This window comes from Schistocerca gregaria, chromosome 7, assembly GCF_023897955.1.
Source record: "Schistocerca gregaria isolate iqSchGreg1 chromosome 7, iqSchGreg1.2, whole genome shotgun sequence".
Classification (NCBI taxonomy): domain Eukaryota; kingdom Metazoa; phylum Arthropoda; class Insecta; order Orthoptera; family Acrididae; genus Schistocerca; species Schistocerca gregaria.
Genome location: NC_064926.1, coordinates 438290135 through 438312051, shown reverse-complemented (window position 1 = coordinate 438312051; position 21917 = coordinate 438290135). Strand labels below are relative to the sequence as shown.

Below are 21917 nucleotides of genomic sequence, written 5' to 3'. Positions count from 1 at the left end.
TCGACAGTGTAACGCTAGCCTACACATAACCACTTCGCAGTCAAGAGTAGTCTATGGTGCAAACAAAACAGTAAACCAAGCAGTGTCTGTGAGTGAAAACCAAGTCCCGTAGGAACTTTGGCCGTTGTTGAGTCTGTCCGGCAGATCGCCATGGTAAGCAGCACGGACGTACTACGACAGGTGTCGTGGTGCTACCATCATTTACCCCCCCCCCCCTCTCCCCCTTTATTTCAGGTTCGAGGCGACTGTCCACGATTATATGACGGGGAGGGGTCTACGACAGCATCGTATCGTTCTTTCATGACGGATAGCGCATCCCAGTAACTATCTCTAGCGGATCTGTGTCGATCGTGCTGCCGGATACTAAAGGGGTGAATGCTCAAATCTCGTATTGCCATCCTAGAAAAGATCTTAGAGGTTGCCTTGTTCTGGTGTCAAGTCTTTAATAGGAACATAAACAGTCTAGTCTTGAGTTATTTTGGACGAAGGTAAAGGATCGGGTGAACCCGAAAATGGTACATAGGCTATTGTTGTTGTAGTTTGCAGTTCTAAGACTTGTTACATGCAACTCTCCATGCCAGTGAATTTTGTTGGCTCCTCCTCTTGAAGGACACCTAAGGCAACGCCAGATTAACGTCACTATTTCATGGACAAGTCACAACAGTGTCACACGATCTCGTTCCATGGGGCACGGTACAAACTTTGCGAAATATAATCCAAGACATTGGCACCAACGCATTCCTCTCGGCGATCAGATAATGTCGGAGCAAATTTCTGTCATCACTAAGATTCGAACTGGCCGAGCGCCACAGCTCCGTTGTTCGTCTGCGACCTTTTTGTAGATGCAAATGTTTCGCTGTCTACATTTTGTCTAGTGTTAGTTTCGTCATCGCTGCGTTGCCGCTCGCCAAATTGCTTTACTTGACCTACTTATTTATCAGAATTTTCCGGTTGGATTTTTTTTAAGTTTTACGTTTCTCCATTTCAGATTATATAATTATACGCTTTTGGCTTCCGTATAGTGGTTTGTTACAGATATTGTTTGAGAAATGGCCAACGGACTTTCCGCAGTGGTAACACCGGTTCCCGTCAGATCACCGAAGTAAAGCCCTATCGGGCTGAGCAGGTACTCGAATGGGCGACCATCTGGCCTGTCGAGCGCTGTTGGCGTACACTCTGCCTCTGTGAGGAAAACGAAGAACTATTTGACTGGGAAGTAGCGGCTCGGCTCTCCTAAACTGACATACGCCCGGGCGAGCGGTGTGTTGACCATATGCCCTTCATATCGACATCCAGTGACGCTGTGAGCTAAGGATGGCATGGCGGCCAGTCTCTACCGTTGGGCCTTCAAGGCCTCTTTGGGCCGAGCTTTAGTTTTATTGTTCCAGAAATTCGAGCTGCCCTTGGATTCTGGGAGATGTGCCGGTACCAGATAAAATCCACCTGGCGGATTGACGAGTGCTGACCTGTTGACGCGGTTCTTACGTGGTTTCCCACAGCCAACTAGGTCACTACCGGACTGGTACCCCGTCCAGAAGGGGAAGGGATGGTGACAGAAAGGACCACTACAACTGCCAATTCCAGAATAACATGGCGATTCTATGAATGACAGCAGTGAGAAATTGTATTCTCAATTTTATGACGATGTTTGACATCAGCAGACCGGAAATTTCGTGACAGATTAAAGGGTATAACCTGTACGGTGGACAAGGTATGAACCAAAACTTTTGACTTCCAGAACTGTAATTACCAGTACCGCTGACAAAGCAGTTTATTCTGTAAACTCTACTTTACTATGTAACTAAGCCATTTTCCACCAATTGTTTTCGTCATTTGGTACTACAATAATGTGTGGATATCGGAAGATAGAAGAGAATTACTGGCAGATAGATGCTGTGATGAATCTCTATGATTCATTCTGTTAGTCCGTACTCCAAGAAACGCAGGGGTAAAGTTGTTAACACCCAGTCCAGTACACAGCTTTAGTCTCTCAGGTTCACAAAGGACTATTAACTTTAATAGAGTGAAACAATCATTCTGTAGCAGCTCTTAGACTGTGGTTTAGCCCTTGTTCACTACATCTTTCCTCCACATGGGTGCTACTGCACCCAGAACGCAAGTATACCGTCCGTAAGTCAGCGCGACACACCAGAGGTGATCGTTCTGTGAAGCTCGAGTAAGTGAATCAGGTGTTGGATTTTACAGGGATATTAGCGATCCTGAAAGCATCCACATCAGTTATTTTCGACGTCTCAGTGGAGAGGAAAATTACGCGGCCACTTCGTACAATCGGGCCTGAGGAGAATGTTCGACAAATATGACGTTCTTCTCAGAATCTACTAACTATCCATCACTGAACACACGGATAAATTCCAAGTGATGTCTACAATTGCTACTAGCGCTGTAACTACTTTTGGTGTCAGTTGTGGGTAAATCTGAACTCCTTGTCCATGAGCCCGCATCTCGTGGTCGTGCGGTAGCGTTCTCGCTTCCCGCGCCCGGGTTCCCGGGTTCGATTCCCGGCGGGGTCAGGGATTTTCTCAGCCTTGTCATGGCTGGGTGTTGTGTGTTGTCCTTAGGTTAGTTAGCTTTAAGTAGTTCTAAGTTCTACGGGACTGATGACCATAGATGTTAAGTCCCATAGTGCTCAGAGCCATTTGAACCATCCTTGTCCATTTCAAAGCATTAGAAATTTTAACTGTCGCCAATGCGGACCTAGACGAAGAGGAAATTTCACTTATACAGGGAGGGGCACATAAAACTGGCCCGGAATAGTGGATACGACTGGACGTGAATTTATGCATATAACCACGCCCTAACAGCATGGAGTATCTGCCCATACAGCAAGCTGATGCTTGGAGAACATTTACACAATCTTCACGTCTGACGGACTTGTTAGCATAAGTCAGTCCGGTTGCGGCCCTAGCTGGCAGCTCAGGTCACGTGATCTGACAGTATGCGATTCTTTGTGGGCAGAGTCGTCATGTCTAAATTTATCGCAACAATCTCTTAGTCTTCAAGAACTGCAGCAGGACATTTGGGATGAAATTGCAGCAATTACAGCAGTCTATCTTCTATCCGCCTTCCGCAACTTTATGACCGGGACCCAAAAGTGGCAAGAGGCGTATGGTGGTCACTTTCAACATCTGGTATAGTCCGGATGGTACTGTATTTCCTTTATTCTGCTGTGTTTCCTTGTAGCCTTTAACTCTGTTCTGTGGGCCACTTTTATTTGCCTCACCCGTGCGAAGATATTTAGATGGAGGATAACGAGTTGGCAGAATGTGCGATGAACTTCCCCTCTAAGCCGGTGAAATCCGAGAGAACGAACTGGTGCACCGGTCTCTTTATGGCTGCAGTGGTGCTCAAATCCACATCCAGCCCTTTTTTTTTTTTTTTAGGTTCTCGGCGGGTTCGCCATACCACTTCAGGCTAATGTTAGGTGGCTCACTTCACTATGTCATGGTCAATTATTCTGCACGCTCTTATTCAACAGGAGCCAGGACATTGATCTAAGGCTCCACCTGCCGATCAGACATTATTCTATACGTGAAATGTGGAGATGAGTTTCTTTTCGCCTTCAAGAAAACTAGGGTCTAATTTCTCTGCCCATAAGAATAGCACAGTGGAGAGAGCACTCTTATCTCTTGCATACTGATTAGCATTACCGTAATGCTCGGCTGTGAAATTCAGAGCCTCAGCAAAAATATTTTCTCATCCATAACATAATATTAAATGACATACTGTTTAAAATTCACAATATGAATAAAAGTAAAATAAAAAACAAATAAATTGGTGAAACTACAAAATCCTCATCGTAACTGACCTACTTGGAGCCTGCCCAAAGACGCTGCTACCACCCGCAGGAGAGTTAACTATCCTTCTTGCAAGCTGTCGTGCGTTAAGGCACTCGGTACACTAACATTATAGCAGACTTCGTGATACAAGTGAAGCCTATGAGGAATATTCAGCTGAGCGATTAGTGGATTGTCCAGAAACTGTATTTCGCAGTGGAAAACTTGGAAGATGGGACGTCTGTGATGAAAGGTACATAAAGAAAAGTTACCTATAGTGGACTCAAATTACTTCAGACAAAAACTGCTGTAAAGATATTATGGTGTTGTAAAAGGAAGACTATATCTCAGGGTATTTGAAACAGAAAAAGCGGTAAAACTTTCTGGGACAGTTCCTTTGAAAAGGACCTGGCCGATTTACTTCCTCGTACTTCAGAAATCCAAACTTATTCTCCACTTAGACTGACCTAGTCATCGACAGGTCGTTAAAACGTAAGCTTCCGAACGTCCTTCTGTAACAGAACGCGAGACGAAGTGGTTGACGATAATGGGTCGTTGTACTGAACGACCGATACGTGATCTTCGCCAGTAAACAGTGAGATAAGTGTATGAGCATGGAAATGCTAAATATGTCAACTTCATTTCTTTCCCTGAGCTCAACTTTTCTGTTATCTATTCCGTGTTTTTCCTACCTTACCTCCAGTGGAAAAGTGGCTGGTTTGTTACCTACAGCCAAGGCTTACGTCATTCGTTTTGCTTGTCGGTGCAACAATGGGTTAGGCAAAACTTCTGATAGTGCTAGTAATGGTACGAATAATTCTTATTTGTCAGTAGCATGTCTTACAACGTGGAATTTATGTCGTAGAAACCAAACAACATATATTGTATTGAAATGAAGCAATAATTATTTTCCGTAACATGGGTGTGTACGGTTACTGAACGGGCATGGGTCATCTGATGACGTAAAAGCTACCCAATTTATTCGGAGACAGATCGTAAATTAAGTAGAACAATGTTATGTCTCCTAGCAGTCTCATTGCCGATAAAGCGGTCCATAATTCACGTATAATGACATATCTGCATAGGCCCAAACTGACACATTCTTCTTTCACCATCAATGTAGTAGGACAATACAAAAACAGCTAGAAAGCAAAATCTGTCCAAATATATTCATTCATTTACAAGACGTTCCAAACGAGAACAATTAAAAAAAAAAGAAAAGAAAAAGCCAAGCGACACTTATCAGTTCTGTCAAGACCATACTTCGTTTCTCATGAATACGTCAATTTGGTTCCACTTACCGTTACCAAAATTAAAATCATTAAGTTTCAGTAACATTCAGTCTATAAAGAGTCCACAAGAAGCGTCAATATTCTAGGAAATCTGCAGGATTTTAGACTCCAAATATGTATTGAGTCGTTCTGTAATTTTGGAGATGCTTTAAATCTACTTCTTGTGTTTTACATACAACACTTGTAAAAAGGTAAATAACGTCAATATATATAGACAGTAAATGAAACATTGTGATCTAATGTTTTGTTTAATTGCATAAGTTTCCTCACAAATGACGTTCAGAAAGTCGACCATCAACTGCAATGCCCTTCTAATAATTTCCGGGTATGTAGCCGGATCCCGTCGACATTCTGCCACGATATTTCGGCCCAGAGACGTCCGGCCATCATCAGGTGAGTACACAGCTACTGAAGAGCCCAGGTGCAGTCGCGGTATTTATGCCGAATCTCGCGCATGAGAAATGTACTGGCATCCTACAGCGCATGCGTCAGGTGTTGACGTGCGCAGAATAGCCGAGTTGTACGTGCTGCCCTCAGTGGTGAAAGTAAAAGATCATCTTGTCATTGAGTATCGAATGACGCTGTCGATTCCGCTGTGATTGTATAATTTTAATAACAGGATTCCAATTTTTATCCAGCTGAAAGCCGTTGTCACGATTTATAAGATTATCGGCGACTGCACCTGGGCTCTTCAGTAGCTGTGTACTCACCTGATGATGGCCGGACGTCTCTGGGCCGAAATATCGTGGCACAATGTCGACGCGGTCCGGCTGCATACCCGGAAATTATTAGAAGAACAAATACGCCAGGAAAATTTCAGAAGTCACAACTGCAATGCCTTTTGCAGCTCTTGTAGACAGCTGCTGTGTTGCTGATCTGAGCGAAGTGTCGTTTGCTTGGGCATAACCATGTAAAAAACCAGAGCGAAGTTCCCCCTATGTGTCCATTCTGTGCTTGTACAGTTTGCTCTTAAGCCAACCCCACACACAGTAATCCAATGGAATATTCTCCAATATAACACTTTTGAAGAAAATCAATGTGCCGTACACTATTAAGACGCTTATCTAAAACAACTGGATCATTGGGTTGGTCGTCGACAATATTCCACTGAAATGGTCAGTAAAGACAACACAACGTAGCCTAATGTCGCTTTGTTTGTATTCACATGTGAGTGCTGATGAAGAAATATATGTGTCTGACGCCCGTGAATTTGAAACATACGTGTGTTGGATATTGTTAAGAAAAGGGCATATGTTCATTTGAAGCTATTTGCCAGAACCACCAATACTATCATCATTCAAAGCATGTACCTTTCCTCCTGACTCCCCCTGTATAAGGAACAGAATTGGATCAGAACTGAACCCTGTGACACTCCGTTCGTGACCTCCCGAGTCACCAAAATTCTCTCCCCTCCAAGAGTAGCAGTTGTACAAAGAGCAAAATCAGCCGAACTTACTGTTTGAGAAGATAACAATTTCTTCGGTTGCTTTCATTATCACAACACTAGCATCATATGCAAAAAAATCACCACTTTTGCTTTGATGAAAACTTAGTGGAAGATCATTCATGCATATATGGAATATGTGTGGACCTAAAATTGAGCCCTGTGGGACTCCCTTCGTGATTTCTCGAGAGTCACTATAATCTTATCTCCTTCGAGTCGTAGCAGCTATACAAAAAGCAAACTTGGCTAACTTTGAACTGTTTGGTAATTTGTTTCTTCCAGTTCAAATGTCAATCAACATGTACAGCCAAAAATTTGGAGCATTCTGCATTGTACACTGACTCCTTCATGTACTATATTAACTCTTGGTACGGATCTATTTGTTGTACAAAACTGAATGTAGTGCGGTTTTTTTTTTTTATAATTAAGGGGTAGTCCGTTTTCAGATGACTACTTAGTAATTTTCTGAAAAAAATTACAGTTTCTTCTGTTGCTTTCTTTTTAAACGGATTTATTATAGCAGTAGCATCATGTGCAAAAAGTACCATTTCTGCCAGATGAATGTTAAGTAGAACTGGACCCAAAGTAGAACCCTGTGGGACTCCATGATTTCCCGTAGTCACTAAAATTTTCTCCCCTTCCCACATTATTTGAATTATTCAGCTCAATCTTCGGCAACCTGTTTATGTGGCATGATTCAAACCAGTTTTCGTAAAGTCATAAGTTCGATAAAATATAAGTTTTTCTGCAGTAGTAACATGATATAAGCAATAAGATGTCTGGGAGATATCACATGAAGCTTGCACTATCAGGAGGTTAATAACGTATAAAGTGCTCCGTTGTGAAAAGAAGCTCTGAATACAACGCGACAATGTGTTCGTTACTGCCAGTTCTAAATTTATTCCTCTAAACAGTCATCACAGGTTTTGAGTAATCGTGTCGTAACGAAAATTTTGTGTGTAGATATCCAGCCCAAAGTCTGCGACTCCACTGGTAAGTGGAGGGCGTAAAACTGAGGCGCGCACGGAAGTCGGCAGACGAGCAGAGATCGAGGGAGGCAACAGGTGTGAGTCAGCCGCACCGCGCCGTGTAAACAAACGGCCCGCCAGGCGCCACTGACGCGGGCTGGAGTCGAACACGGCCCGCCAGACTGCGCGCCAGACCGCAGGCTGGCTCTTGAAACGCGGCCAATACCGGCACGCGGCGCCCGGCGGCCGAGGTCGCCATCCCCGGGAGACAGCTGCGAGCGCGATAACCCGCAAGGACGCTCCGCCGTCTCGCGGACGAATCCTTTACCTCCGCACATCTGACTACGGCGAGCGAGCTAGCAGTCGACTAAAAGACTCGTCGTATTACCAATTCTTCCCATTTTTACGAGATGGACCGTAAATAACGCATACTACGGCGCTGATTGAGTGAGAACGTGAGAATAGTCTGCAAGGACTAATGACAGGCCACAAAACCTTCAACGCCAAGAGCGTTTTTCAGCGCTTAGAGTCCTTTCGATACTGAGGTCGTGATGGCAGGCCTGATATACTGAAACAGATACTATTGTGCCATTTCACAGGAGCGAGCCACCGAGAGTATAGGAAACCATAATATACGTTACCAGACAGGCCTCGAATGCCGAAGAATGTAGGTTCAAACTACGGCGCTATCACCTCAGCTGATGTACAGACAGTCAGTCCTGCAGATAGCGTTTACAATTTCTCTGGTGCCACATCTGATTATTTCTACTTCGTCACCTTAACTGCTCGCAGTGTCACCGTACAATTAGGGATCTAGATGGCCCAATAACCTACCCATTCCTGCAGCTGAGTTTCTCGAAATGTGCATTTCCTCCTTATGCTCTTCAGTACTCTTCACTTCCCAGCCCAAATTTCGCTTCCCTACAATTTTTCTACGCTTTACGAGTCGCCGCTGTGGCCAGTACAACTTGTATTCATCCACTCATTTAACATTAGTTAATGGTGTTAGGAGAGCAACCAGCCACAAATTTACTTTCAGTTCCTTTATTCAAAGGCTACCGTTACCGGTTTCAAATCGTTGTGATTCATCCTCAGACGGTTGACATGCTTTCTTTACGACATGTGGTGCGTTTTTTTTTTTACAGTTATATTCTCCTAAAATATAAATAATACGTAATTATAAACACGCCACACACAGATGGTTGAGTTACAGATTTTCGTTGCATGTGACTTACGTGAAACGTCGGTCTCGATTGTTTGTATTCATAAAATTCGTCCAGCAGATGTCTGATGAAGTAAATTTGTGGCTGGTTGCTGTCCTAACACCATCAACATTTGTCTTCAAACAACAGCCACTGTCTCCATCATGTCATCATATGACAAAATTGCGTTAACATCAGTTAGTTTTTACTTAATTTCCAGAAATCGTTTCAAATTCCACAAGAAAGGGACAAAGCTTGTATACTTCCCCCCATGTCCTTGATGAAGCAAGGTGGTTCACAATTACCACAATACCGACGAGCTGTTAGACGTTAACTTTACTTATATTAAACGTTGATGTGGCTACGGTGAACGTAATCGTAATATTCCGAAAAAACAATAGTAACAGTCTGCAATTTCGAGGCTTACAGCACTTTCATCAGAGGTACGTGCAACATACATAGTTCCTAAGATCAATACAGCGCACGTATATGTATCAGATAGATCTGAAGATGAGACTGGAGACCTTGCCATTGAAAATGGTGTAAATGAAATAAAAAGCATTTTATTGCCAGCTGAGCTAGTTTCGTAGGGTACTTTAGTATTTTGCTCCCAAAGAAATCAAATGTGGTATGTGGACCACTGTCTTCCAGCCAAAGTGCTCAAAAGGACAGTAGGTAGGCATGAGACTAAAGAAGTGAAACCAGAGTGACCAAGTCTGTTCACCTTTGCTTAGCTACTAAAAGTCTTTTTCCTGCAAAAATAATAAGCGATTTGTGACTATAACTCGGGGAGGCAGAGCCTTTGAGGGTTGTTAAGGACTGATCCGCACGAAATGAAAATTAAGAGCAAGGCGTCTCTGTTGGGGTCCGTTTGGCGGCGAGCGCGTGCAGACTCACCGTGGTGGTGTCCCGCGGCGAGGGCGAGCACTGCGGCGAGCACGGTGAAGGCGGAGACGGCGGCCACATCGCACTGCATGCCGAGCCAAGCACACGCGTCCCTGCGCGCCGCACGCACCACACGACACGACACGACACCTCGCCTCGCCTCCCACACGGCTGCGCTGCGAGACGCGACCCGCCACCGACTGGGTGCGCGCCGCCACTCGCGCCGTTTAAACATCCGCGGCGCGGCGGGCAGGCGCTGAGCTCGGCTGTCCGCCGAGGGCGCACGGCGGCGCCCGAGCGGCCCGGCGAAGCGCGGCCCCGGGGCCGGCCGGACCTCCCGGCAGAGGGTCCGCCGCCGCCGCCGCCGCCGCCACTAGGTCACACCACTCCGCCTTACTAGGCTCGCCGACCTAGGCGCCAATAGTGCGAGGGCGGCACACCACCTGCCATCTCACCTTGGGCTCCGGCGACAGGTCGAGGTAGAACTACCGCCAGCTGTATCTACGTTGATAGTCATAAAAGGAGCTGCAGGCACAGTACCGTTGTACACTGCAGCAAAAAATAGTACACATCGGAAGAGTACGTCGATTTTGATCCGATGTCGGCATCTGTCACATAGTAAAAATAGTGGCATAGCTTCCGGAGCGTTATCCGTGTAAGACAGAGATTTGGGAAGCAGGTTTTAAATTGTATGACATTTACAGGGGCAGAAGTGCACTCTGACCACAATTTATTCGCTATGAACTGTAGATGAAAACTGAAGAAACTGTAGAAAGGTGGGAATTTAAGGAGATAGGACCTGGATAAACTGACTAAACCAGAGGTTGTACAGAGTTTCAGGGAGAGCATAAGGGAAAAATTGACAATAATGGGGGAAAGAAATACAGTAGAAGAAGAATGGGTATCTTTGAGGGATGAAATAGTGAAGGCAGCAGAGGATCAAGTAGGTAAAAACACAAAGGCTAGTAGAAATCGATGGGTAACAGAAGAGCTACTAAATTTAATTCATGAAAGGAGAAAATACAAAAATGCAGTAAGTGAAGCAGGCAAAAAGGAATACAAATGTCTCAAAAATGAGATCGACAGGAAGTGCAAAATGGCTAAGCAGGGGTGGCGAGAGGACAAATGTAAGGATGTAGAGGCTTATCTCACTAGAGGTAAGATAGATACTGTCTACAGGAAAATTAAAGAGACCTTTGGAGAGGAGAGAACCACTTGTATGAATCTCAAGAGCTCAGATGGTAACCCAGTTCTAAGCAAAGAAGGGAAAGCAGAAAGGTGGAAGGAGTATATAGAGGGTCTATACAAGGTCAATGTACTTGAGGGCAATGTTATAGAAATGGAAGAGGATGTAGATGAAGATGAAATGGGAGATAGGATACTGCGTGAAGAGTTTGATAGAGCACTGAAAGACCTGAGTCGCAACAAGGCCCTGGGAGTAGACAACATTCCATTAGAAGTACTGACAGCCTTGGGAGAGCCAGTCCTGACAAAACTCTACCATCAGGTGAGCTAAATATGTGGTACAGGCGAAATACCTTCAGACTTCAAGAAGAATATAATAATACCAATCCCAAAGAAAGCAGGCGTTGACAGATGTGAAAATTACCGAACTATCAGTTTAATAAGTCACGGCTGCAAAATACTAACGCGAATTCTTTACAGACGAATGGAAAAACTGGGAGAAGCGGACCTCGGGAAAGATCAATTTGGATTCCGTAGAAATATGGGAACACGTGAGGCAATACTGACCCTACGACTTATCTTAGAAGCTAGATTAAGAAAAGGTAGACCTACATTTCTAGCTTTTGACAATGTTGACTGGAATACTCTCTTTCAAATTCTGAAGGTCGCGATGTAAAATACAGAGAGCCAAAGGCTATTTACAATTTGTACAGAAAGCCGATGGCAGTTATAAAAGTCAAGGGACATGAAAGGGAAGCAGTGGTTGGGAAGGGAGTAAGACAGGGTTGTAGCCTCTCCCCGATGTTATTCAATCTGTATATTAAAATCCATGGAGAAGAAATAAAAACTTTGTGGTTCGCCGATGACATTGCAATTCTGTCAGAGACAGCAAAGGACTTGGAACAGCAACTGAACGGAATGGACAGTGTCTTGAAAGGAGAACATAAGATGAACATCAACAAAAGCAAAACGAGGATAATGGAATGTAGTCGAATAAAGTCGGGTGATGCTGAGGGAATTAGATTGGGAAATGAGACACTTAAGGTAGTAAAGGAGTTTTGCTATTTGGGGAGCAAAATAACTGATGATGGTCGAAGTAGACAGGGTATATAATGTAGACTGTCAATGGCAAGGAAAGCGTTTCTGAAGAAGAGAAATTTGTTAACATCGAGTATAGATTTAAGTGTCAGGAAGTCGTTTCTGAAAGTATGTGTATGGAGTGTAGCCATGTATGGAAGTGAAATATGGACGATAAATAGTTTGGACAAGAAGAGAATAGAAGCTTTCGAAATGTGGTGCTACAGAAGAATGCTGAAGATTAGATGGATAGATCACATAACTAATGAGGAGGTATTGAATAGAATTGGGGAGAAGAAGAGTTTGTGGCACAACGTGACTAGAAGAAAGGATCGTTTGGTAGGACATGTTCTGAGTCATAAAGGGGTCACCAATTCAGTATTGGAGGGCAGAGTGGAGGGTAAAGATCGTAGAGGGAGACCAAGAGAAGAATACACCAAGCAGATTCAGAAGGATGTAGGTTGCAGTGGGTACTGGGAGATGAAGAAGCTTGCACAGGATAGAGTAGCATGAAGAGCTGCATCAAACCAGTCTCAGGACTGAAGACCACAACAACAACAACAACAGGCTCGCCGACCTAGGCGCCAACAGTACAAGCGCAGCACACCAACTGTCATCTCACCTTGAGCTGCACCGACAAGTGGAGGTAGAACTACCGACAGCTCTATCTACGCTGATCGCCATAAAAAGAGCTGCACCCTCGAAGACAGGACGCATTGTGATCATTGTGCGAATGGTACAGGCTGGTTATACACTGCCGACAAAAAAAAGTATACATCGGAAGACAACTGTTGTGTTGCTCAGAAGAGCCAACACCGTGTTACTAGTGTGGGCCGAAATGCACGCGTTTTAGCTCACGCAGGCTGGCGTGAGAAGGGAAGGACTCTACTGACGTGAGATCTGGAACATGACAAGGAATTAGAATTTAGAAATCGGACGTAATTAGTTTGATACTTAACTTTAATCCATTAATGATGAACGTCGCTCTTGAAGGTACATGATTCTCAATATTATCTGTTCAGAATAGTAATGAATATGGCGCCTTGCTAGATCGTTGCAAATGACATAGCTGACGGCTATGCTAAACTGTCGTCTCGGCAAATGAGAGCGTATGTAGACAGTGAACCATCGCTAGCAAAGTCGGCTGTCCAACTGGGGCGAGTGCTAGGGAGTCTCTATAGACTAGACCGGCCGTGTGGCGGCGCTCGGTCTACAATCACTGATAGTGGCGACGTATACTAACGGATCGTGGCCGATTTAAAGGCTACCACCTAGCAAGTGTGGTGTCTGGCGGTGACACCACATCGACGTCGATTTTGATCCGATGACGACATCTGTCACATGGGAGATGGTAAATGTAGTGGCATAGCTTCTGAAGCGTTATCTATATCTATCCCTTAACAGGGAATGCTCACAGCCAGAACGCTCAGTCCCGTGTAAACGCGTGAAGCAAGCAGCCACGGAAATGTATTCGTGCTTCCTACAGCCAACTGAGCGAGTTTGAAAGGGGCCAACTTGTGCCCTTCCGAGTGGCAGGATAGTCCTTTCGGAGAATCGCCACCCAAGTTGGACGTGATGCGGCAGTTGTTCAATGATTCTGGTATCAGCGGTCACGTGAACATCCAAAAATGTTCAAATGTGTGTGCAATCTTATGGGCTTAACTGCTAAGGTCATCAGTCCCCAAGCTTACACACTACTTAACCTAAATTATCCTAGCCGGCCGCGGTGGCGGAGCGGTTCTCGGCGCTTCAGTCTGGAACCGCGCGAAAGCTACTGTCGCAGGTTCGAATCCTGCCTCGGGCATGGATGTGTGTGATGTCCTTACGTTTGTTAGGTTTAAGTAGTTCTAGGTTCTAGGGGACTGATGACCTAAGATGTTGAGTCGCATAGTGCTGAGAGCCATTTGAACTATTTTGAACCTAAATTATCCTAAGAACAAACACACACACCCATGCTCGAGGGAAGACTCGTACATCCGCCGGGATTAGCCTCACAGTCCATGGCTGCAGCGCCTCCGACCGCTCGACTAATCCCGAGCGACTCACGCGAACATTCTTGCATGCATCCTGAACAGTCCATCACTGCAGCGCCTCTGACCGCTCGGCTAATCCCGCGCGGCTAACGCGAACATTCTCGCATTCATCCAGATGTTCACGCAACACAGACGCGCGTCAGGTTCGCCGTATTTTGAGGACAGCAGTGCCTGTCCTACAGTTACCATAGCACAAATAAGAGAGCCTGTGAGCCCAGACGTGTCAACACGAGTTGTTTCAAACAGAGGTGTAGCCCCTCCACGCCCACACCGGAAAGATGGCCAACTCAAAAGGTCTACTGCCATATCTGAATAAGGGTTAGTTTTCACTAAAGTGAGTTGTCGCAGGACGTGGGTACTGCGATGTTTGCGCACGTCTGTTTAAGGTTGACCATTAATATTCGCTCATCTGGAGATAGCTTGGGTCGAAGTCGAACGAAAATGGTTCAAATGGCTCTGAGCACCATGGGACTTAACGTCTAAGGACATCACACACATCCATGCCCGAGGCAGGATTCGAACCTGCGACCCTAGCGGTCGCGCGGTTGCAGACTGAAGCGCCTAGAACCACTCGGACACAGAGGCCGGCTAGATATCATCGTCTCGAGGAAAAACAAACAGCATGTAGGGGTTGAAAAGCTCCCCAAAGGTAGATGCACACTTACGTTGATCTATTGCCCTTTCCAAAATGACGAGATTACCCAGGAAATGCTATAGAAACAGTGCAAAAACTATAACGCTCCCTCCTGGTTGCAGGGTGTTTGCTTTCAGGTGTTTCACTCCACACACATCACCGTAGCACGAAACGCGATTCACCTGAAAAGGCTACCTGTCGACAGTCGGTAAGACCAGTTGCGGTATTGGCGTGCAAATTCCGGCCTTCGTCGTTATGAACAGCAGTCAGCACGGGTACATGAAACGTGCGTGTACTGCGGAAGCACATTCCCAGAATCGTTCGCTGAACGATCGTTGAGGAGATGTTACTCGTTCATCTGGGCTGTCAATTGCTCAACAGCTGCATGTCTATGTGTTCGTACACATCTCCGCATTCCTTGTTCACCCCTATCATCTATGACCTGTGTCCGCCCCGATAGCTGAGTGGTCAGCGTGACGGATTGCCATCCTACGGGTTCGGGTTCGATTCCCGGCTGGTTCGGGGATTTTCTCCGCTCATGGACTGGGTGTGGTGCTGTCTTCATCATAATTTCATCTCCATCCAGAGCGCAGATCGCCCATTGGTGCGCCAAATGTAAAAAGACCTGCACTAAGGCGGCCGGACCTGCCCCGCAAGGGGCCTCCCGGCCAATGACAACAAACGCTCATTTCCATTTCCATCTATGACCTGTGGTGCACGGCAATCCCCTCGGTGCCCATGTGATAGTGCTATTCTGCTAAGCATAGTGTACTTTAACCACGGCGGCACGTGAACAATTTACTGACTTGCCAGTCGCTTTGCAAATGCTTCCACATTTGGCCTGAAAGCCAATGATCGTGTCCTTTTTGACGTCAGATAAATCACTCCGTTTCCGCATTACGACAACGACTGCACTGTTTTCCGCATCCCCGCAACTTTTTTTGTAGATCCTCCGCTGCTAGTGCTACCACCTGCCGTCCCTGAGTAGTACTGACCTTGGCGTCGATTACAGGCGGTGGTCGCATTAATGTGACTGGACTGTGTACATTTTGGATGTCCTGTGACTGTCCAGCCATTTGAGGTTAATGTCTATACTTAATCCAGCATATCAGCTGATCGTAAACTGTAGGCTTAGGTTATAGGCTCCAAAAATTATGTTTACGAGTGACAAAGGTTGCGTAATTCCATTTTGACGCTTAAAATTTCTGCAGATGACCATTTTTGGGTTGTGGTGATTGGGCATTAGCTGTCTACGAATTATTATGCTTACTGGCATTTTATTCCAAGAGGGTGGTGATTCTGTTTTATGAAGTGATTTAAAAATGTGATGTGGGTTCCACTTTTCAGTGCTTCAGGTGTCCAGAGTATCGCATTCTAAAATTTATATTTGTATTTTACGTGTAATGACTGTCATTGGAGGTCAACCGACAGATTACAGTTCCACTGAATTCATCTGGAGTTGTGGAGAACGTTTTTAATCTTCTTCGATGTAAGCAAGGATCGCCTCGACTATGTAATAGAACTTTTCTCTTCATCGTATGTATTCGTTAAATAAATGAGAAACGAGATTCTAACTTCCTTGACAGAACAGTTTCTAACGTAACCTAACCTCCTTGATCCCACCAAGAACTGACGGAGGCTGGACACACTGTGACCTAGCTGTCAGGCGATGTTATCAGGCGACCTCTGGTGACGTGGTCTGGCAACTGGTCTCAATACTGCTCTGAAAGCAACCTAGGTTGTGTAGCAGAAGGTAACTTGCGTACTACTGCCGCTCCCCCCCTTTTGCAATTCCAGTCACGAAAGGTGGGCGGAAAGAAGGATTATTATTTGGTAAGCCTCTGCGTGAGCTCCAATCTCTCTGTGTTTACCTTGAACGTCGTTCGTTAAAATGTCAACTTTCAAGTTATCCATTCCTACTCGAATTCTGCGTAGCAAGTCTATTGGCATAACATCTTGTGCCACCGTTATCGATTGCTTAAAGTATTACAGTGTTCGAATGGTCAAGTGAACGCATGCCTCCTAGCCCATACTTTGGAGACAATGTGTATGGACCAATCAGAAGACTGTGCGGGATGTGTTTCGTGCTTGTGGGCCCCTTTTTACGGAAGCACACAGCATTCTGTTCTGTTTGGTATTACTGTGTGCTGCTCCTCGCTTCCTCCCGATTGGTGTCTCGCCGTTTCCACGTGCTGTGTTCTGCACGACTTGTGTTGCCGCTTCCTCATGTACCTGTTCTACAGCTACTAACAACGAGAATTATGGAAAGATCAATACATTCATTTTGCAGCTTGAAGTAATATTTTGTCTGTAATGTCTCATGTCTTTAAATGTGCCTTAACTTACGTTCAGGCTTCACTTCCGTCGTTCGTACAGGTATATCATGGTCCATGCCTGTGGCACAGTATCGACATTTCACTGTTTCATCCGTTCGGAAGTCCTACTGGCTACGACAAATTCGTGCTAATTTAAATGTGTTCAGGTTCAAATGGCTCTGAGCACTATGGGACTTAACATCTGAGGTCATTAGTCCTCTAGACTTAGAACTACTTAAACCTAACTAACCTAAGGACATCACACACACCCATGCCCGAGGCAGGATTCAAACCTGCGACCGTAGCGGTCACGCGGTTCCAGACTGAAACGTCTAGAACCGCTTGGCCACACCGAAATGTGTTCAGGATTTAGCAAGGTGTATAATATATTTTTGTTTGTTTGTTCAATTTTTCACATTTAGTGGTCCAGTACAACACGTGATCCTTCACAAGACAAGTGTAATCTTTCATTTGTTTTTATTTGAACTGAGTTTTAATAATCAGGAAAGTAACTAAAACATCTACGCTTTATTTTCTTTCCAGAGTCAGTTATGAAGTCCATGCTAAATTTCGCCTACACGCGTACTTTTATATGCACCCACAAATATGCATTTGATATGAGCACGAACTTATTGTGAAATCTGCCTTCAGCAGAAATATTAACTAACGCGAACTCAAACTGCAGTCTGCAAAAGCCTTCTTTAATTATTCACATGCTTTTACAGCCCGGAAGGTAAATAATGCTGCTGAACTTCGAGACTACGTGCTGTTTTCCACTTTATGTTCGACGACATTGCTATATTTTTTCATGTATTTGCGTCGACAGGTGCGAGACCATCAGGTGCGGCTCTCATCCTCATTGCACAAGGAGATCAACTATACACTCAGTGAATCGGTTTACAAAAATTCGAGAAGTAATCGTGATCCTCAACTCGTTCAAATATTCATTCATGCTCCAGTTTGTTTCCATTGCGCAATGTAAGCATCTCCTACCATTGCATATTTTCGTAAAATCTTAGTCAGATAGCATTATCCGTTGTTCCTTGGATCAAAATTTTGTACAAAATTGAAAGTGGCATATTTTCATGTACTCAGTTCAGTTCAGTAAGACCTTTGTGGTCTTCTTGGGAGGTATACTGTATGTAGGAGGAAACAACATATTGTTTCACTCTTAGGTGAAGTACACTCTCGAAACTATAAGAGTAACCCACATCATCATGCGCAACGCCTCTCTTGTAACGTCTGCCACTGGAGTTCGGTGAGTATCCCTGTTAAACTTTCATATTTACTTAGGGGGGGACACATATTCTGCAATTCGGAAGAGGTCGAGGATGGATCCACTAATCCCCTTACCGGAATCCCGAAACTTGTCCTTCAGGAAATTGGAAATTTGTGGTAAGGTCTTGTGGGACCAAACTGCTGAGATCACTGGTCCCTAAGCTTACACACTACTTAATCTAATTTAAACTAACTTATGCAAGAATAACACACACACACCCATGCCCGAGGGAGGACTCGAACCTCCGCTCGAACCGTGACAAGGCGCCTAAGACCGCTAGGGCTACCCCGCGCGGCTCTCCTTCAGATAGAAAGCAAAAATATGCTGCGGATACAAAATTTTCGAGTATTTAGAGGCGATAAAAAGAAACACATAGTTTGATGTGACACAAATGTTTCCCTCCTAGGAGTCAATAAAGGTTTTGATGCTAGTGATGTTCAGAGACGGCTTCAGAACTGCAGTGTGGTGAATATTGTTTTAGAGATGTTACTGAAAAAGTCGCCCGCTTAAACTAATACACAACTGACATCCACACGCTAAAAGAATGATTGTCTAATATAATCAAAACTGTCAGGTGCTTCAAGAATAGTGGTTGCAGCTTCAGCCAAACTGGCAACCAGCTCTTCTGGAGTTATCCTGTAAATTATGCAATTTGGCAGAATTACGCTGTCAGATTCTATTTTAAAAATAAGAGAAAAGGAATTTATATTTTTTCGACTTTCTAAAATAAAAGATTCATACTTCTTCAAAAACTATCAGAAAGCAGCGAAATAATCTATAACAAGAAGAAAGAAATAATTCATACAAAAGTATCATCAAATATTATACTGAACTAGCTTTTCCCGGCCACGCGTTGCTATGGTTTAGTTTTATTCAATAGAAAGAAAGAAAAGGGAAAGCAGACGTTTCTAATATGTGTAGGAACTGGATATGAGTGCTAATTTCCTTCTTCCCCTGTTTCTGTCCATCTGCTCCTCCCTCTCTGTTTGTCCATCTCCGCCTCCTCACTCGCTCTCTGGCCACGCTCTCCTCCTTCTCTCTCGTCCATCATTTCCTTCCCACTCTCTCTGCATCTCCACGGCCCGCCTCCCTCCCCCTCCCGCAGTCCATCACTCCCTTCCCACTCTCAATGTCAACCTTCTCTTCTCCTTTTGTCTCATCTCTCCCTCCCCCCTCTCTGTCCTTTCCGCTTTCTGTGTCCATTTAATCCCACCCCTCTGTCCCCCTCTTCTTCCACTCTCTCTGATCTTGATTATTGTTCACTGTTAACATAAAATCAGATTCTCTGGTACTACGCTAATCATGAGCCTACAAGCCATAAATGCAACGTTCTTGTTTGCTAGCAACATTTCACTACTATACAATATATTCATCCTATGTCCATCCGAAGGTTCATTAGAGTATTGTATAAAAACATGAAATAAAGTGACTTTTGGCAATAATGTTTCCCCTTTATATACTACATATTCATTTATAAACAGTTTTTTGTTGTGGACACCTGCCAGGTTAGCCAAGAGCGGTAATGCGCTGCTTCCTGGATCGGGTAGGCGCGGTGGTCCCGAATCGAATTGGCCTGGCGGATTAAGAACGAGGATCGGTATGCCACCCAGCCTGGATGTGGTTTTTAGACGGTTTTCCACATCCCACTAGGTGAATACCAGGATGGTCCCCACTTCCTGTCTCAGTTACACCCCTCGCAGACATTTGGAAACGTTTGAACTATTTCATGGCTTACGCTAGATGCAGACAGCTGGGGTACACTAATTCCGTCCTTAAGGGGGGTGGGGGAGGGCACAGGGTGGCGACACAGGAAGGGCATCCAGCCACCCTCTGACAGTACCATCACCAAATTCCTAGTAAGAAGGCCGACCCCGCATTGGAGTAGGACAAAGGCCCACGGAGATTATGATGATGATGATGATGATGATGATGACGATGATGAGTTTTCTGTTGTGGGCAATTGCATCTGAAGAAATCCATGTTTCAGGAATAAACCACATCTCACATCTTTAGGTCTACATCTACAAGGCAAAGTATTATGTCAGAAAACCAGATACTTATCATAATAATCTATGTTATGTGACCACCAATTTCAACTACTCACACGTTATTAACACATTTAAGCCATGATTTGGGAAGAGGGTGTTATAGTGTGTCATAGTACAAGCTGACCAACTGGAAAACTGACATGATAAAAGCTCGTTTACCTACAACGAAAAGAGTACAATAAGCAACAAAGTAAAAACAAAAGGTAAAAAGCACCAGCTACTGACATTGAAAGCCCATGGTTAAGGACGTTTACCCCACACCAGGAAGCAGCGGACTGGAAAACCTCCAACTGCTTTGCCGCATAGGGCCACAATGGTAGTTAATGTGCTCATGTGTATCACAGAGAGCACTAGCGCCACCACCCACATAGCGGGAAAAGTTACAAACATTGTCGCGCGTATCCAAATATCACGGTAATGACTGAGGCCTCCGTTACACAATCTTATAAACCATAAAATACTTCAGCGTACAAATCGTCAAAACCAAATAGACCAGTCGCAAGAGCATATAACAGTAAGTCCAGGATGAATAACCATGCACTCGTAAACTAGACATTATGTCCTTGAAAGGCAATCAGTCTTCGACAGTATACTGCAACATATTAACTCCACCGGATAATTAAGAATGTATTGCCGCTTTAGCTCTCTGTGTAGATTTTAAAATGATTGACTACACCTGTTATGGAGTGACCCCAATAACGTAAGTGGATACTTAAAGTCGACTTCGAATTCCTCAGACTTGATCCCAAACTCCCAGCCAGTCTGCTCCACATACCTGGCAGGACAACTATCGCAACTGATGCAGGATACACCAGCAGCGTCGACCTCTCACAAGCCACTCCTCTGTATATAAAAGCCTTTGGCCGAGATCCTGGCTCTATGTTTTTTGTCCTTTGCCTTTTGCCTACTTTCTGTGAAATAGGGCCAAAGTATGGTATCCTATGGTAACCAATGAACTTGTCTTCCCCTTCGTTCAACTTACGTTGTGTGATTTCATTACCATTTGACCTCTGATTATTCCTGGCAATTCCTTTTTCACGCTGGGTACCATTGTTATTCATTAATTCATTAGTATTGTATCCATTGGCATCTGAACTGTGCGGAATACACTGAAATTCTTAATCATGTGTCTTATTATACATGTGCACAATGCTGCCATCTTGTACGCAAAGTGGTGATTAGAACTGCAGTGTATAACAGTTTCCATCATTGCAGCTTTTCTAAGAATTTCATCCGCAATTCTTGTATGCCGTAAGGAAATTTTTGCTCACGAATGCAAAATACACCCGTATAACAGCTAGGTTAACACATCTTCGACAAATGACAGGGCACTAATAAGAATTAAGAAACAGCTAAAAAAAATTTAGTAAGGCTATGAAGCAACGAAGGCACAAGCAACGCTGAACTTGAAAACCAATTCTAACAATAACAACTTACCCATGAAGAAATCGCCCCATGATCACAAACATGATCTAATTCTTCAGAAATTTCCGGCGAGGCATTGTCATGTTGATTAATCTTTCCTGGACGATATTTCAACTGCGTGACTCGCAGTCTTCATCAGGTGCGTATCGGACAGCACCAGAAGAAGACTGCGAGTCACGCAGTTTAAATACCGTGCAGGAAAGACGCGAATAACCGGGAGAAACCCGATTTATCAACACAAATATGTTCTGTTTACAGTACTGTGAGCACGCTCTGTCAAGCCGGTAACTAGACTGCCAAACAAGTGTTGAGGTCCCGTGCAGCCATAGTAAGAGA

At 44.6% G+C, this 21917-nt stretch overlaps 1 protein-coding gene across 1 annotated transcript in view; it reads right to left on the bottom strand.

Moving 5' to 3' along the window:
• Positions 1 to 21613, bottom strand: part of LOC126282419 (A disintegrin and metalloproteinase with thrombospondin motifs 12-like) — a 1083163-nt gene extending 1061550 nt beyond the window's left edge. Inside the window, exons 1-3 of the mRNA XM_049982077.1 lie at positions 21594 to 21613; positions 21065 to 21251; positions 9598 to 9958 (exon numbers count right to left, since the gene is read on the bottom strand). Of these exons, the coding sequence (XP_049838034.1) occupies positions 9598 to 9958; positions 21065 to 21251; positions 21594 to 21613 (568 nt within the window). The remainder of the gene's footprint in view (positions 1 to 9597; positions 9959 to 21064; positions 21252 to 21593) is intronic.
• Between the last annotated feature and the right edge of the window lie 304 nt (positions 21614 to 21917).